The sequence below is a fragment of the Pavona decussata genome, unplaced genomic scaffold (genome assembly GCF_977016875.1).
Source record: "Pavona decussata unplaced genomic scaffold, jaPavDecu1.1 SCAFFOLD_193, whole genome shotgun sequence".
NCBI lineage: Eukaryota > Metazoa > Cnidaria > Anthozoa > Scleractinia > Agariciidae > Pavona > Pavona decussata.
This window is the reverse complement of record NW_028145602.1, coordinates 195079-212459: the sequence shown is the minus strand read 5'-3', so window position 1 is coordinate 212459 and position 17381 is coordinate 195079. Positions and strand designations below refer to the sequence as shown.

The window sequence follows — 17381 nt, the reverse complement described above, 5'->3', positions numbered from 1 at the left end:
TAGTTGTCAACAGTCACTCAAAGGTAGATACAAAGGATATTAACTTGCAAAAACACCTGCAAAAATAGAATGGAAGAACTGAGAGCAAAACCTTTTCATGAAGTACCTGAATTTGCATGTGGTTGTCAATTTAGTCAGAGGACATTACTGATTTTATTTCACTGGTTTAAACGTTTATCCTTAGTTTTAAAGAGAAAAAAAACAAGGCCAAAATATCAAGTCAGTGTCGTTTGATACCCACTGAAAGAAAAGGAAGCAATGAAGGAGAAGAACAGATGCTTTGAAGTGAAAAATGCAGAACAGTGTTGTTTGATTAAATAGACCTTTATCACACGGTAGCCATGTTGAGTCTTAGGAGAATAAAAACCTTTTTTTTTGCATTGGCAAGCCTCGCACTGAATTCACGTCTGGCCGAAGCTTGCAGTGCAAAAACAAAGCTTTTTATTCCCCTGAGACTCAACATGGCCGCCAAGTGATTAGGTTCTATTGAGGACCACATGCAAAAATTCAGGCACTTTTTAGCAAAAGGAAAAATTTCTGTAAAATTTTACCATTTGGCTGTTGTGCTCTCAGCCCTTAAATTGGCAATTAAATCAGAAAATAATACTTTTTTTTTTTACTTTTTGAAAGAATTGGGTTGGCTGGGCGATTGGAATTGAAACATTTTAATGGAGATGACCTAAGGTCTATTTACATAACAAGACAGTCAACAATAGGCTTTTAGGATGTATGATTTCAATGGTAAAATTTGTGGTTGGCGCTTGAGACTCGAGGCACAGAGAAAGAAAGTATCCAGGATAGATTGGGAATAGTATGTGGTGGCAAGGGAATGACTTGTACCAATCACAAATTTATTCAGGGAAGTAATCTGGAAACCTATTGAAGCCATCTCTTTTGACTACTGAGATGTCTGGTTAGATCACAAGAGGAGTTCTGAGTGATTATATCAGAGACTTTTCTCTTCACTTACCTTACCTTGTTAACCACGAAACTCTTCAAACTTTTGTGTCTTGGACGTTTTACTTGCATCACATGAAGTACACAGCAGGCCTAATAACTACAGGTTCAGAAGTTTGCGAAGCATGTATTCCAGCACTTTGTGCCTCATTCTGAAAGCTTCCTGAGGAGAATGTCTTGCCTTGTACAATCAATAGGACTCCACTGGATCCTGTAGTAAAATGACTGTGAAATAGAACTGTTGGTTGGGTTCTTGGGAGTTTGCATGTTGCAGAAAGCCATAAATGTGCACAATGCAATTTTTGTAACCAGGAACATTGGCACACACTGAACAAAATTCTGATACAAAAACAACCTTTTTCTTGCTTTTGTAGCACCAGGTGATAAAAGAGAGACCACCTAGAAATGTGTTGGTACAGTGGCTCTGTAAGTATTGTAGATTAGCTGAACCTGAAAACATGGAGATGATATTCCTCTTCAAGATATTAGTGAGTGACCTGCAATACCACCACTTATGACCAATAATGTACTCGTATATTGAAAATGTAGAATTGACCCCTTTTTCATAACCTGAAATTTGTTTCCCTTGGTAAACCACAATAATAAGAAGAAGGACTTTATTAACATGGCATATACGTGTAGTAGTAGTGCAGTGTAGAAGTAGTGCAGTGTAGCTAATCAGGAACTCCTAAATCTATAGCAAATAGACAAAAAAGAAATCTTAATCTTACTTGTATACAATACAATACATCGTACAGAAAAAGACGGTGCTTGTTCATTTAACCACAATACCTTGCGAATCTAACACAGCCACTGGGCACCTAGAAAAGCCTTTTTTTTTTCGAAATGCCTCCCTGTACTAACAACATTTGTATGTTAGGTTTGAAGTGTCAGAACTTTTCTGTGGGTTTTTGAGCATTTTAAGTGTTGTATCCTAAGAATTACATTCGAACCTCTGCTAAGGGACACCTCTCTTGAGCGGACACTTGGTCATGTTCTCAGCTACATGCAAACACTACGTTTTTAACCTCCTATAAGCGGACAATTCACTTAAGCGCAAAGTTTTTTTCTGGCCTCAAGGGTGTCCGTTTACTGTATGGGTAAATGTACCTGTTGACATCTTTTTCAGTACAGTGGATTCCACAGGGAACCCAAAATGACCATGTAAGTAGGAAATAGCTTGAATGCTTCTAAAATTGGGCTTGATCACAGGTTGACCTTTTTATGTTGATTATGAAGTAATCTTGATACATGGAGATTTTATCAGTTCAAAAAAATTCTGGTGTAGTTTTGATGTAAAGTAGTGAAAATATGTACATAATAATCCAATATTAAATTTAAGTAAGAAGTGTTTTCAATACTAGACCAGTACGATTGCATTCAATAAAAAAAAAATCAAAATTACATACTTAAGAGTGTTGCAAAGTGTCCTCCTTGTCAGTGATATTCAGACAGATGCCTCTTGAGTCTCTTCAATCGTGTGTTGTTGTTTCTATCTCTATATCACGCTGTGTATGTCAGCTGTCAAAATAAACGCGGTAATACAGAACTATTTCATATCATAACAACTCGGCGGCAGCCCACAAGTTTATAACGTACGCGTTTCTTTTGTTTGAAGTCATCGAGACAACGACCTCTGAAATTCCCGCCAGTCAGGAGTTATTCACATTAGGATTAGTGGTTTGTGGTCGCCCCTGCGTAAGATTAGTTTTTTTTTAATATTTGGAGCAAGAAAGGGCCCTCTGAACTTGGCGGACTCAGCAGACAGTGAGTGGTCTCCGGGAACTCCAGTCAGCCTGAAGGCGACAAAAGTACCAGGCAGAAATCGCTTCGCTGTTCACCAAAGCTCATTTTAAAGAAATTATTATTATTATTATTATTATTATTATTATTATTATTATTATTATTATTATTATTATTATTATTATTATTATTATTATTATTATTATTATTATTATTATTATTATATCAGCAAAGTAGAAATCGTAATACTCGCGAACTATTTGACAGAACATGACCAGCGCTTTTCTTCCACTCGAAAAGGCCGTAAAATACACATGGGCCTCTCCCGGCATTTTTGTCCAATAAAATTACCCTCTTCCGGAAATTTGGAATATCCTCCCAATTTTTCAGTGACATTCACGGAAAAGATTTCGAATTCCCGAGTTTCAATATCCTGCTGTACCGTAATTATTTCACGTTTCCCTGACATTTTTCCGAAAATCTCTCCAAATTCGCGGAGGACAGGAAGAATTTCCTGTGAAACAGGCCCTTGATCTTGGACACCTAAGGGTTGCAGTCCCCCCTGCGCGTAAATGTATTTATCGATGTTATATTTTCAAGGGAACGTGTCTAGTGTGCAGAATTGGCTTATAATTAAAGGCTGTGAATACCCGTCGACAATTTTAGAAGGACATGACAAGGGACATGAATGAAACGCTTCTTTCACTACGATGTCTTCGGGCGACTTGAAGAGAGAAAAATACAGCCGACAGCGGTACCTCTGGACACTTTGCCGGAACGTTGTACCATGACGATGCACCACGAAATTTCGGCCCGCGGTTCGCTTATGCCAGCTGGAGATGGTTCCGCCCTGCTTTCCGATACCTTGTCTTCGACAAGACAGTGAGGGAGAGACAAAGTCGGCCCCTAGACCATATGAGACAGATCCCTTTCGTTGGCACCTCAGTTCCACCTTACCGATTTAAACTGAGATTCAGCTATGTATATATGTATGACAATGTAGTCATTTTGTCTTCCATGTGGTACGTTTTGAGGTTTGAGCACGCGCACGGGTTAAAACGATATAATGACAGAAGGATGACTCGTGGTCAAACGACCTGTAGTCTTGGAGGTACTGCTAGTCTTGGACTCCGTTTACCTTATTTCATTCTTACAATTTTTATTGCCGTTTTCCCGAAAACGATTGCTCCTTCGCTGGATTGTTGACATTAGTAAGGGAATCAGGTCGTCACTTGAAGAGCTCTGTGTAAGCCGTTGCTATTTTTCTGTTTTTGGCTGTTAAGTCAACACTGTGCCATGTAATGAAAATGTGCCACGTCTGTAACTACAAAAATAAATCTAATATTTTCCCCGATATATCTTCCTTTTATAAAACCAGTTTGATCAGTGTGCACTACATTTAGTAATAATGTTTTATTCTCCTTGCTATTGCCTTAGTTGCTATCTTGTAATCGACACTAAGCAGTGTTACCGGTCTCCAGTTTGAAAGTTCCAGTAGCAAGCGCATCTTCTTTGGGAATTAAAGTAATAACGCTTCTTCGTGAAATGGTGAGTTGGTCTGAGCTCATTTGTATCGTAAGCTGCATTGAAACTAGCAACTAGTTCCTGGCCAGGGAGATCGGAAAAAAGACATATAAAACCCGTGAAAGCTTTTTTGCATTCTTCATAAGATCAGTAATGGACCTTCTATTCTATCTCTGTCTGCAGCTGTTAGTTTTCGAATTTTAGATATTCGGTGAATTCATCAACATCATTTCCCTGTGGATTATTTACTGATGCATACAATTCGTTATAATACTTTTCGATAGCTGACTATCGTTGTTTGTTATTCAGTGCTTCACCTTCTATTTGCAGTTCAGTGATGGTCTTCCTGTTGTAGTTTCTTTTCTCCCGCTTGAAAAAGTACTTTGTTGGACGTTTGCCTTTTTAAACCCAGCGACATTTCGATCTAAAAATAGCCGCCCTCCCTTTCCCCTCATAAATAGATTGGAATTCCGTTATGAGATCTTCATATTCCTTTAGGATGTGCGCTTGAAGGGCCTTAGTCAGCCACACCTTTGTTTTTGTTTATATGCGAGCGTTTGGCTATTATATTTTATTCGGAGCATGTCGAAATGAACGAAATCACTTTGAAACTACTAAAGATAATGAAACATATTTTCAAGAACACAACTTACAGTAAAGCAATGAGATTTCGCTTCACCATGCAATATCAATAATTTCGATGGCATCGAAAATGGCGGAGGCTGACTAGGGTCCTTTAAGTTTTAAAAAGAAGACCCCGTTTAAAAAGATTAATCTGTGTTTCCACGTGCGCCTCGACATCCTCTCTCCTCCACGCCTGATTGTACAAAGTCAAGAGGGTCTTTTGCCAGTACTTACCCTGCGAGGAGTGGTTTCTCCACCGGACACGAGAAACCACATCCTCGGAGAACCAGGTCAGATAGTTAAGTGGGGAGGAAGTCAAAACGAGTAAGTTTGCATATTGTAAGCTTACCCGTTTGTTCGTCTTCCTGACTCAACTATCTGTCCCGAGGTCTACCAGGATGGCGAATTCACTGTTCAAGGCCAAGGCCAACATTTGCGGATAAAAAAGAGCGTCACTTAATTTGGTGTTTTTGACAATCGAACAATCGGAATTGTTGTCATTATCTAATCAGAATTCGCTGACCATGAAATGTAACCAAGTGAGTTGTCTTTCTTTTCATGTGGCTCAAACCTTTTTTTTTTTTTTTGCAATCTTCCAGTTAGTGTTTTGTGTTAGCGTTTCTCTCAAGCTTGTGGAAATTCCACATGCAGAACGAACGCTCTTTCATACACTACACGTTTTTACACCGTCGTTGGAAAACGCAGCTGCTGCCTTCGAGAAACGACGGCCAACGAGGAAACTGCAACAACAGCCAAAATAACAAAAATAACGATAGCAATAATAACAACAGTAACAATAGTAATCAAATCTTATAGATTTGAAGATTTAGATTAGATTTACGCTTTCTCTCTATCCATTGCTGGATGTAGGCTCTGTCACCGACAACCATCTGGCCCTGTCCACTGAGCATCAATTTTTTTAACTGTTTTTTTTAATTATTATTTTGTGTGTGAGTATTGAAGAAATGTTATATAAGCCAAGATGCATTAGTTTTGTTGTTGTTGTTGTTGTTTGTTAGTAAATAAACAAGCAAGCAACTGAGTAGTCGTACGTATTACGTAAGTAAGAAAGTAAGTAAACAATAAACCACTGAAGTTGACACTGACTTAAGGAGGCTCGGAGCAGTTTTTCTGGACTTAGGGTGGAAGTTTTGAAATTACAATCTCGCATAGAAGATAAAGTTCGATCTCCTTCATACTACATCATCATTTCAACGTATTTTTCATCGGTTTCCAAGCAACAACTAATACCATAACAACGGTAGCGCATAGCTTCTCATTTTAAACATTTTCGATTATCTCGAAATCTAGTCAGCCACTTTATGACGAAACTTAAGGGATTTAAAGTACTCAATCTAGACAACTTGCAGGCGAAATTAGAAAAAGATGTGTAAGAGCGTTTTCAAGGAAATAATGAATCAATTTTAACAGGGTGATTTTGCTTATTCCCGCATTTTTCACCAGTATCTCCGGCAAAATAAAACTTGACACTTTCTCTTTTCTGTTAAAAGATCTTTCCTCATAGCAAAACATTTTAAATGTATATTGAACTTCATGGGTGTCTCTGAATTTAAGATATTAATGTTTGAAAACAGTTAAAAATAAAGCGCACAGCAGCGAACTTTGCATCAATCAAGATATCTTAAAAATGCCCCCACAGATTTTTCTGGTAAATTACAAGCGGTTAGAGTAAGAATTCTTTTCGATATTCGAACAAGTGACGTTTAGGCTCAAGAACCGAAACCGGTGTTAGATAAGAAGGCTGAATCTTGGTCAAGTTTCAGCTAGTCGTTGTTTGCTTTCTCCGAACAAGAGTTATATTTTGTTTGTCAGGGTCTATTTCACTGCTATTCACGTGCTTTGAATATTTATCGTGAGGTGAACTCGTGCAAAACGTAAAATTTACATAACTATATGCTCCTGCTTCTCAAGTCTTCCACTGTAAATTTTACGTTTTGCACGAGTTCACCCAACGATAAATATTCAAAGCACGTGAATAACAGTGAAATCACTAAGACCCTGACAAACAAAATAAAACTCTTGTTCAGAGAAAGCGAAAACTGTAACGGCTGAAACTTGACCAATTTTCGGCCTTCTTATCTAACACCGGTTTCGGTCCTTGAGCCATTTGCGAATATCGAAAAGAATTCTTACTCTAACCGCTTATAATTTACCAGAAAAATCTGTGGGGGCAGTGATGCAAAGTAGGGACGTTTTCACTGTTGTGCGCTTTATTTGTTTTCAAACATAAATATCGTAAAATCAGAGACACCCATGAAGCTCAATATACATTTAGAATGGTTTCAGTGCTGTGAGGAAGGATCTTTTGACAGAAAAGAGAAAGTGTCAAGTTTTATTTTGCCAGAGATATTGGTGAAAAATGCGGGAATAAGCAAAATCATCCCGTAAAAGTTGATTCATTATCTACTTGAAAACGCTCTTACACATTTTTTCGAATTTCGCCTGCAAGTTCGTCATAAAGTGGCTGACTAGATTTCGAGATAATCAGATCGACAATTTTTTAAAACAAGAGGCTATGCACTACCGTTGCTATGGTAATAGTTGTTGCTTGGAAACCGATGAAAAAGTTAACTTTGATCATATGTTGAAATGATGATGTTAGTATGAAGGAGATCGAACTTTATCTTGTATGCGAGATTGTAATTTCAAAACTTCGACCCTTAGTCCAGAAAAACTGCTGCAAGCTTCCTAATTGCAAAAAGCACATTAAAGCACGTTCAATAGCTAAAAAATTAAATGATTCTTGTGGACTGGACAAACGGTTGACAGACTTGTCCGTTTTGCATTATTTTGCCAGGAAATAGGACAAGACGTCAGATTTTCTAGGCGCCAATGGCTGCCGCCATCACTCCATCTGAGTAACTTTACTCAAAACTAAAAAGAAGGAATACACGAGAGGCAAAAAAGATAACTGACAATTAAAAATTAATACTATAAATGAGATATATTAACAATAAAACCAGTTATAATGATTGAGGTCATAATGATGTAAGAAAAAAAGTGATGTATACGACAAAATGGTCGCTGGGCTGTTGCTGGCTAAAAACAGCATTCCACGTACTTTAATTTATATGTCCACATTTTAGCTACATGTTTAAATCATATCGTCCTATTATGTACTAACCCCCCCCAAACATTTGCTTATTATTCTGTACTGTTCTCATTGTTATGGTACTGATTCTGCCTTTAGTTTCATGAAGTTGTTTTTTATTCCATGCTGTTTTTTCACTTTAAATTAAATAATTTATGATTAAAAAATCCCATAATGTATTACTCTTGTATTCTTCCATTTCTGATTTTAATTTCAGAACTTTCTTAGTAAGGGTTTTCTGTTTGATGAAAGTTTTGGAGCTCTGACTGAATAACAAAGCCTCCTCCAAGGAAGAGAACGGGGGGGGGGGGGGGTACTCTCCCTTATGAGCTTTCAGACCTGGCCTCTAGAATCCATACCGACCTCCCCCCGCCCCCTCTTTGCATTTCCATGGTCGTTTTTGGCTAGCTGCTTTAGCCTGTTCATTTTGATCTAATCAAAGAGGAGATTTGTTTGGACGCTGTTTTTGAGGTCTGTCCTGAGCTAGTTATCAGAGACATGAAAATAAAGGAAAGAAGCTTTAATGAAAATTTTCTCGAAACACTATTTTTTTTGAAGGAGGCGGGGGGGGGGGGGGGGGGGCAGTTATTCCTTCCCCAGCCAAGAGCTATCTTGTAGAGATTCTTTTCAAAAGTAAGGGTTGAAAAGAAGACCCCGTTGAAAAAGCTCGATATCTGCGGTGTTCTCACGTGCACTCTCTCCTCCGACGCATGATTGCACAATATCCAGAGGGTCTTTTGCCAGTTCTTACCCTGCGAGGAGTGGTTACTCCACCGGACACTAGAAACCACATCCTCGCCGTCGGAGACCCAGGTCAGATAGTCAAGTTGGGAGGAAGACGGAACGGGTACTTATATTGTAAACTTACCAGTTTTGACACTTACAAGTATCTGCCCTAGGGGTCTCCCAGGATGGCGACATGCAGGGTACGTGACTGAAGTCACATGTATTTATTTCTTTACCATTTCTCCCTGTTTTTTAAAATATATGTAATATTTTTGTGTGGTTTAAGCAAGTTATTCATTTCCGATGCATGCTGCCCTTCATTTCAATTGCGGACAAAAAAGTGTCACGTTTTTTGGTGTTTTTGAGTGGTTTTGACAATGGCACAAACGTAATTGTTGTCATTATCCAATCAGAATTCGCTGACCATGACTTGCAATCAAGCGCGCTGTCCTTCTTTCACGTGGTTCAACCCTGCATGTCTACATTTTGTAATCTTCCGGTTAGTGTCGTGTTAGCGTTTCTCTCAAGCTTGTGGAAATTCCACATGCAGAACGAACGCTCTTTCATACACTCCACGTTTTTATGCCGTCGTTGGAAAACGTAGCTGTAACTTTCGAGAAACGACAGCCAACATGGAATATAAAATAGCGGCCGGAATGAGATCTTCACATAAGCTTATGAAGGTGAGTCGCCATAGGTCGTTTTCTTCTTTACTTTTGGCCCGTTTTCGCACAGGATAAACTAATACTGGAAACGTTCTATAACCAATTTAGCTCGGGCAGTTTGTCAGATGTAATTGATAGCTCGAAATTTTCAAGAAACCGCTCTCATTGTTTGACACCAGCAACCATATTCGTCCAAAAAATTTTCGCTTTCCTCGATGTGAAGGACTAACAAGCTTCCGTTCGTTGAAGTTTAAGGTCTTTTATAGATTGCCTCAAGCGTCACGGTCATAACAGCGTTTTAAAATATCTACACTTGTTCTTTGGCCGAGAAATAGAATGAAAATTCGATCAAGAGAACAGAGGCAAATTGTGAAGTTTACGAAACCTCTGCTGTCGGGCCACGTACGCTTAACGAGGGATTGCCACCCGAAAGTTTGTAGACTAAAACATGTCATTTAATTGACTGGTCAGTTTCTTGTCAATCTCAAAATTTCGTCGATGTACAGGTGAATTCAGTGAAATTTGGTGTTGTTTCTGACGTAAGCTAAGGTCAATCACATGAAGGCTTGGGAAATTATCGGCATTGATCGATTCCAAAATGTCGTCTTTAGCTTGTTTGTTTTTTATCGTGATGAAAATGAAAATGTTGTTTTCATCATGAACTTTATTTTTTATCGCCAGGACACTGAAAAAATGGACAGAGCCAAGAACTTGACGGTTGCCGGGCATCTAGCTTTCCAAAACGACGACCATTTTCGAAAACTTTTCGAAGGTTTGAACGAGCAACGGCAGAGCGCGCGCTTTTCTGATGCAGTTCTGAAAGTTAATGACCACACGGAGATAAAAGCTCACCGCTGTATTTTAGCCGCAGCGATCCCCAAACTACTGGAAAGTCAACCCGGGGAAGAGGAACCCGTTTTGACTGTGGACCTGAAAGGCTTAGATCCTAATGCTGTTGAAGTTCTGGTAGAGTTTGCTTACACAGCTAAGCTCAAGATATCTGCAGAGGAGGTTCTCAGCGTTTACCACGCGGCGAAAAGTCTTGGCTTGACAGACGTCCAAGACTCTTGTGAGCAGTTTATACTCGAGGAAGTTCTTCCACTGGATTGGATGGCTGTGAGAGGCTTTGCAGAGCAACAGGACTACCCTAATTTGGTGGCCGCCGTCGACATATTTATCGAAGAACATGTCGAAGAAATCTACCACAAGAAGGACTTCTTCCAATTGCCGCGACTTCAGATCGAACTTGCTACCACGAACGACAGGCAGAAAGAAAGTATTGATTCCGAGAAGCTCTGCAATGTAGCAATAACTTGGGCACAAAAACAACTGGAGGTGAGATAAAATATTTTAAGCTGCTTGCAAAATTGTGTTTCTCTGCACCTGCCCGCTGGTGTCATGTTCGTGTTGATGTTTACAGCATTTGGAGGTTCCTGTCGAGCAGTTCTAGTTCAGTTGTACCGGGAAACTGTTTCCTTTATTCTTCAACCCATTATTTACAGTACTCAGTCTATATTCGTAAACATTGGGGTTGTTTCGAGAGGTTTAGGGATTTTTGCGTCGACGGAGATACGACGAGGTCGATTTTCGCGGGAAAGGGTTTTAGCGGGAAATATTGTTTGCATATTTGCGGTTTTCTTTCCCGGGGAGTATCATGTAAAAGGGTTGTTGTTGTATGCTGGTCAACAGTCGCTACCTTCGCCGGCATTTTCCCTCGCTACATCGCAGACGGTTTTTAGATTGAACTTGATTGACTGATAGATTGATTGATTGACTGCGAAGTTCGCAGACGTGCTGGACCTTCCAAACCTGCATACTTATGTTAGTATTAAAAAATATGTAAAAATGTTGCAGTGGCAACAGCCTCAGGCATGCCATCAGTGTAGTGTACGAAAGGATATAATATAAATGGGGGCATACAGAGCAAGAGAGAATTGAAATAATATCTTCTCAAAAGACTACATTACATTTCGAGAGGCTTTGACAAGATTAGTGTGATGCAAATTCACCACCAAGCTCTCAAATGATTTTGGATCATTTCAATCTGGAGAAATGAGGAGGGAAATACATTTGTAAACGTTTTCTGTGTAACATTTCATGGTGCAAAACTGTTCAAATATTTAAAAACGCAGCTCTAAAATAGTTTATTCAGGAACATCAGAAAGCAGTGAAACTGCGGCTACAACGTATTAATTAAATAGCCTTTTCTCTTTTTTCCTAATTTCTATTGTTTGTAGTTCTTTGCATATTCATAAGGGATTAATTAAAGACTGTTTTCAAGTAGGACAGGCATCTAGGAGCCTAAGTCAAACAAACTTCGATTCTTATCTCTATAAAGTTTTATGAATTGTGCTTAGTTTTGCACTATATTTTGACATAAATGCAGTTTTTCCATCTATAAGGGTCACAATGTGAAGTTGGTTTTGAGTATTTTCATTGTTTCATCAATAGGTTTGTCAGATCATTAAACTGCAGAACATGTAGCTTTTCTTAATCCATCTTTCTGACTGATGCAGTCAGCCAAGAAAGTGATCTGCATTACATTTGAATGATTCAAAGTTGAAAGGAACCTTTTTTTCAGCCTTAACAGTGAGAAGGCTAATCCCTGTAAATACAGAGCTGGTAAACAACATGATTTTCTGCTTGAAAGGGTGGCCATAAATTAAGTTGGCTTCCTAAAAAAGACAACCCTAAACAATGCAATTTCAACATAAATAATTGTCAATGTTACTTTAGCAGGTGTGTGTTAATTAAGTGGGTTTGAGCTATATTGGACTCTAATCTGGATGAAGGGTGGAGTTGCAGAAGAAGTTCTGTTGGAAACTAGCATAAAATAAATGTGACCTCAAGTTTAGATAATGTTGCAGATTTCCTTTAAATTGCTGATTTTGCCAAAAATTTTGAAGAAGCTGAAATACTTTGAAGTAAACACATGTAAATTTGAGCAAGGCAGAAAAATGGTTTTCTTTTATAGCCATGAACCTGTCATCATTCTCTCAACTTTGACAGAAGGCTACAACTAATTTCTGTTATCAGGGTCTGTCTCTTGTAACAGCATTTACCTTGCCCATAAGGGTGCCAGTAGAGCCAGTAGAGCCTTACAGGTGCCAGTAGAGCCTTTAAATTCTAGTACAAGTACAAGTATGAGTTTTTCCAGTAGAGAAAGAGTGCATGTGAGTGAACCAGGGTCACTTTGGCAGGAAAACGATAAAGCTGTCGTCATGTTTGCTATGAATTTTTGTGAGAACAGCGTAGTGGCAGAAACAAGTCCTTGAAATTTAGATAATCTTGTCATTTTTGGAATCAAGAAAGGACCTGCCTATCATCATTCAAAAGAACTGCTCCATGGTTGTCACTTACAAGTGAAATGAAGCTTCCTGGGGATATATCTGTTCTTAGTACTTTGCTCAAAACTTTTAAAAGTCAATCCCAGATTGTGTAGATGTACTCCTAATAGAACCTGAAGGTCAACCCTTTTGTTTTCAGGTTGTGTTTGCCTGATACATTTGTGTTTTTTAGTTGGTTTTTACAGCTTCATTGCCAGGGTGGCAGAGGGGAGGGGGCTACTTGCTTATATAAGTTATACAGGTATGTGCAGGGGGCAATTTTACAACACAGAGATCCCATCAAGGCTCTTATAGTACATGTAGCTTACTTGTGATTTTTCCTGAGATCCAAAGTTGAGGTAAAATTAGTTAATGTGTTGGGTAACAAGGTAGCTGGGTTCCACTCTCAAACAGACTAAGTTATGATGCTGAAATTTGTCATTTGCCAACTTTTGCCGAGTATTCCCCACGTCCTTCACCATAGTCAGTTTGGTTGACTATCTCTCGTTATCTCTCCAGGACGAAAATATTAGCTTGAGGGGACTACTAGAGAAGACCCACATAATGTTCCTGACAGCAGATGGTGAACTGAAAGAGTGCACTTTGGAAGATCTCGACACAGGTGATGAAAAGTCTAAGCTGATCACCACAGAAGCTCAGCGTGAATACATTCGTTACACCTCACTGGAGCAGCTTTCCAAGGTGGAGGTAAACAGCAGTGACGATGAAGAAGACATGATTGTTCTCATTGAAAACAACAACAACAACAAGAAAAGGCAGTCTTGGAATGTGGAAAATGACTTCCGGTTGATTGGCGCCATTCAGAGCAGCGACAGTGGTTGTGCTGGGGTGGCGACAGTAGCAGGGATGTTGGTGGCAATATCAATTCATTCCCAGGCCCAGTCCTGTTGTAATAATTCAGACTCTGGTGATTCATCAACCATGGAGGATTGGGTGTTAATAAACCCAATGAGCAGAGGTATGTGACTTTACGTTATCTGATGGCACCAATCAGCAATTTTCTACTTGAGAAAGAATTCTTGCCGTGTTAGATATGTGTTTGCTTGCATGTACCATATTTTGGTGAATAAGTCAATTTCAATGGATATTTCCCCCCTTTTTGCTCCAAAAAGTTACCTAGAAATTGCTGTCCTCAAGTAATCTCTCCTCACTAACTCTACTAGAAGCAGATTTAACAAACTATACTCAGCACTGTTTCATTTGTTGTAGTTGTTTTTTGTTTTTGTTTTTGTTTTTTTTTTGTTTTGTTTTTTTCATTTTGTCTGTTTTAATATATATTTTGAGGTACTCAGGTTTTTTAATGTTGAGTTTGATTGGGCAATATGACCACAAGTCCACAAGTTGTTGATTCTCTTAAAGTGCCTATGAAGTGAAAAATAATTTACCCCTATTTGAAAGGCCTTTCAAAGAGAACAAGAATGGCGTGTTTTGGTGGGTGAGGTTGTAGTCAGATGCACCATATTGCCTAATGTCTCTCTTCAGATGAACACTGCCGCAGGTGAATAATTGAAATCAGTTGGTGAACTATAAAAAAATTTTAACTGGCTGCAGTTGCTTCTCTTGTGGCTTGCAGCTTGAATTTGTCATGACTACAGTGGTAATTTATAGTCAAATCAGGGGAATGATTTGAATTCTCCTTATTCCTCTCTGTAGGTCGCTGCAGTGTGGGAGCAGTAAATCTCAATGGAAAACTGTTTGCAATTGGTGGCTATGATAGAGGTGACTGTCTCAACACAGTAGAGCAGTATGATCCACAGGAGAATGAATGGATGCCCATTACTACCATGAACTCTCCCAGGGGACGGCTGGAGTCAGAAGTGGTAAACGGCAAGGTGTATGCCATTGGTGGTTCCAATGGACAAACAGAGCTCAGCACCGTTGAAACTTATGATGAAGCTACAAATACCTGGATCTTTGCACCATCCATGCAGGAGTGCCGCTGCAGTTTTGGGACAGGAGTTATTGATGGGCTAATCTATGCAGTAGGAGGCTACCAAGGACCCAGAAACCTGAAAAGTGTTGAAGTTTATGATCCTGAGAAAGAAGAGTGGATGAGAGCCACTCCAATGAACACCGAGCGAAATAACTTGTGCGTGGAGGCCCTGAATGGCAAGCTTTATGCGATTGGTGGCTACAATGGATGGACGTGCTTCAATACTGTGGAATGTTATGATCCTGAACAAGACCGTTGGTTTCTTATCCCACCAATGAAAACTCACCGCCGTGGTGCTGGCGCTGCCGTTCTGCATGGGAAATTGTATGTGATTGGTGGTTCTGATGGCACTAATTTCCTAAACAGTGTTGAATGCTATGACCCGTCCACAAACGAATGGAAAATTGTGGCCAGCCTCAACACTCCACGTCATAATGTTGGTGCAGTTGTCATTGGGGACCACATCTATGCCGTTGGTGGTTTTGGGGGCACATCTTTCTTGAAATCCATTGAATACTACGACGCCAAGAGTGACAAATGGAACTGTTTTGTTAATTACAAGCTTTGATTGTTTAAGAGCTTTCTTATTCAAGATCGGAGAAGACAAAAAATACAGTGACATTAACTTTCATTTGAAGAATTGACACGATGTTGTAATAATTTATTTGAGCAAATCGTTTTTTTTTACCTGATTTAAATCTATTATTTTGTAGATTTTAGATGAAGTTAAATTATTTGATATTTTAAAGATGACTTTCTAAGTTGTGTGAAAGACTGACTATATGAAGTTATGACTGTGCAAGTTGTAAATATTTAATGAGCAGATGGGAGATTAAGCAGGTCAGGGAGATTTGCTCAAATTACCAGTTCTTCAGAAAGTCCAAAAACTGTTGAATAGATACAAAGAGATGAGTGGAGTAATTTGTGCTTTTCAGAGTACAATGGAGATGACTTTGTTAATAATTTATTAGGCTTCTTTTGAGCAAGTTTCTAATTTCCTTCCATCCACCTTTTCTTGCTGGAAATGTAAGAAAATTTCCACTGATAGAAGGGAATCATTATTTTGTTTTGTTCAGTGTGTGCCCAAGAAAACAAAGGAACGTTTTGTTAATTAACTAAAAGGTGTTTGGATTTTATACTTTCCCGAAATTTATTTTTCTGAATAATTTGAGATCGCTAAAGAAAGGGTTTTGTGCGAAACGGGCGTATATTGCTTCTTTAGCCAAAAAGTCAACAACTCTCCAAACTTTCCCAGTTTTGTTATGTACTGCAGATATTGTGTGTTAAATGTGGGTCGATATATTGCTTTTTGCCTGAAGGCTGAATTTCAAAGGATCTGATCACCAAGTCCATTTAACACTTGTAAGGTTTAGTGTACAAAATCTGCAGTCCAGGCTAAAACTAAGCAAGTGGATAAGGGGTTATTTTCTAAAGAATCTACAGTGATGTGTCGGTGGGAGGTAGAAAGAAAGGTTTGGTTTTATCAACAGAGCTGATAAGGTAATATGGCCACAGTAAAGAGATTTGAGTGCTGACGTTTCAAGCATTTGCCTTTCCTCAGAGCAAATCAAGGAATTGTGGGATGTGTGTGGTTTATTTAGTGAGCAGTACAGCTACGCCGTTGATGGGAGCGTGGTGATGTGGATAACTTGAAGTGAAAAGCATTTGTTAATTCCCTGGGGGTTAAGAGTGCTGATTTGGAAGATAAATTTTGTTCTTAAGTTTTGCGGGTTTCTGTGTTACCATGATACAGGGAAATCCCACAGAATGCCATGTGCATGCTTGTAAGAGTGGTTAGGCAGTAAGCAAATTAGTGCCGAGCGACTGGTTTGGATGCATCCTCGTGATTTCGTTCAAGGTCTCGAAGATGTTGGAGAAAATGGTCACCTAGTCTCCTTCTTTCTCGCCAATGTATAATCATTTGCTTGAAGCCTATATAAAAACCCCTGTTATATACAGCCTATTTGCACAAAACCCTTTAATTCTTTTCATGCAGATTTGTTTTAAATTTACAGTCTTCTGTTTGATGAAGGTTTTGAAGCTTGTACTAAAATAACGAAATTATTTATTGTAGATCTTTTCTATTTTTGTTATAACAAGCATACGAGACAGATTTGAGCTATTGATTTATTATATTTTAAGACTTTTTCATCATAAGACTGTGGTCTTGTTTGAAGATAACTAATCTTTAGTGTTACATTGTAATACAAAAAAGGACAATAAAATTATTGAAGTGTGATTTTTTTTTCTTATTTTTCTTTCCCATAAGGTTTCAAATTATGGGGAACTTTGACTTCTCTACCAGTTGCTTGAAATAAAAGCAAGCCATTTCTAACCTGCTGTGAACCTCATCATGAAATTGAGGTCAACTACAGTTTTGTTTGCATATGATAAAAACTTTGCACCTAAAAATGAGGTCCAAAGCTTGCAGCTGTCTATGATTTATTAGTGTTGTGAAGACGTGGAGTTCGTGTTCCCAACAAACAGTAAAATTATTCAAGAAAAGATTTGTTGTCAGTGGCAATTTCTTGAGATTTCTGCTTCACATTGGAATCTTGGCAGGAAGGGACTGTTGGTGACAGGCTCAGTTACACGATAACATTGCTGCATGGAAATAATGAAATTCTTTTGTCATTTTGTGAAGAAACAACTTAAATGATGGTTATGTTTTGATCAGTAAGTTGTATTAGAACCACTTTAATAGTCAATTTTTGGAGTTCCCAAAAAAGCATGTCACAGAAATCTGGATT

At 38.7% G+C, this 17381-nt stretch overlaps 1 protein-coding gene and 1 long non-coding RNA gene across 2 annotated transcripts; both read left to right on the top strand.

Moving 5' to 3' along the window:
• The first annotated feature begins 3445 nt into the window (after window positions 1-3445).
• Window positions 3446-7979, top strand: LOC146461851 (uncharacterized). The gene is made up of 4 exons (XR_014857303.1): window positions 3446-3542; window positions 3592-3946; window positions 4138-4270; window positions 7687-7979. It is a non-coding gene; the product is annotated as an uncharacterized LOC146461851 (long non-coding RNA).
• A 1179-nt stretch (window positions 7980-9158) lies between these two features.
• On the top strand, window positions 9159-16870 carry LOC146461850 (influenza virus NS1A-binding protein homolog A-like). The gene is made up of 4 exons (XM_085086373.1): window positions 9159-9369; window positions 10033-10686; window positions 13197-13656; window positions 14352-16870. The coding sequence occupies exons 1-4, from the start codon at window positions 9319-9321 to the stop codon at window positions 15197-15199; spliced, it is 2013 nt and encodes a 670-aa protein (XP_084942499.1). The 5' UTR covers window positions 9159-9318; the 3' UTR covers window positions 15200-16870.
• Window positions 16871-17381: the final 511 nt, after the last annotated feature.

What these genes read in the sequence shown, in the direction of transcription:
- LOC146461850 (XM_085086373.1), top strand. Translation starts at nt 9,319, where the DNA reads ATGGAATATAAAATAGCGGCCGGAATGAGATCTTCACATAAGCTTATG. An exon ending in CTTCACATAAGCTTATGAAG is followed by an intron (nt 9,370 to 10,032) that starts GTGAGTCGCCAT and finishes TTTTATCGCCAG; the next exon opens with GACACTGAAAAAATGGACAG. An exon ending in AATAAACCCAATGAGCAGAG is followed by an intron (nt 13,657 to 14,351) that starts GTATGTGACTTT and finishes TCCTCTCTGTAG; the next exon opens with GTCGCTGCAGTGTGGGAGCA.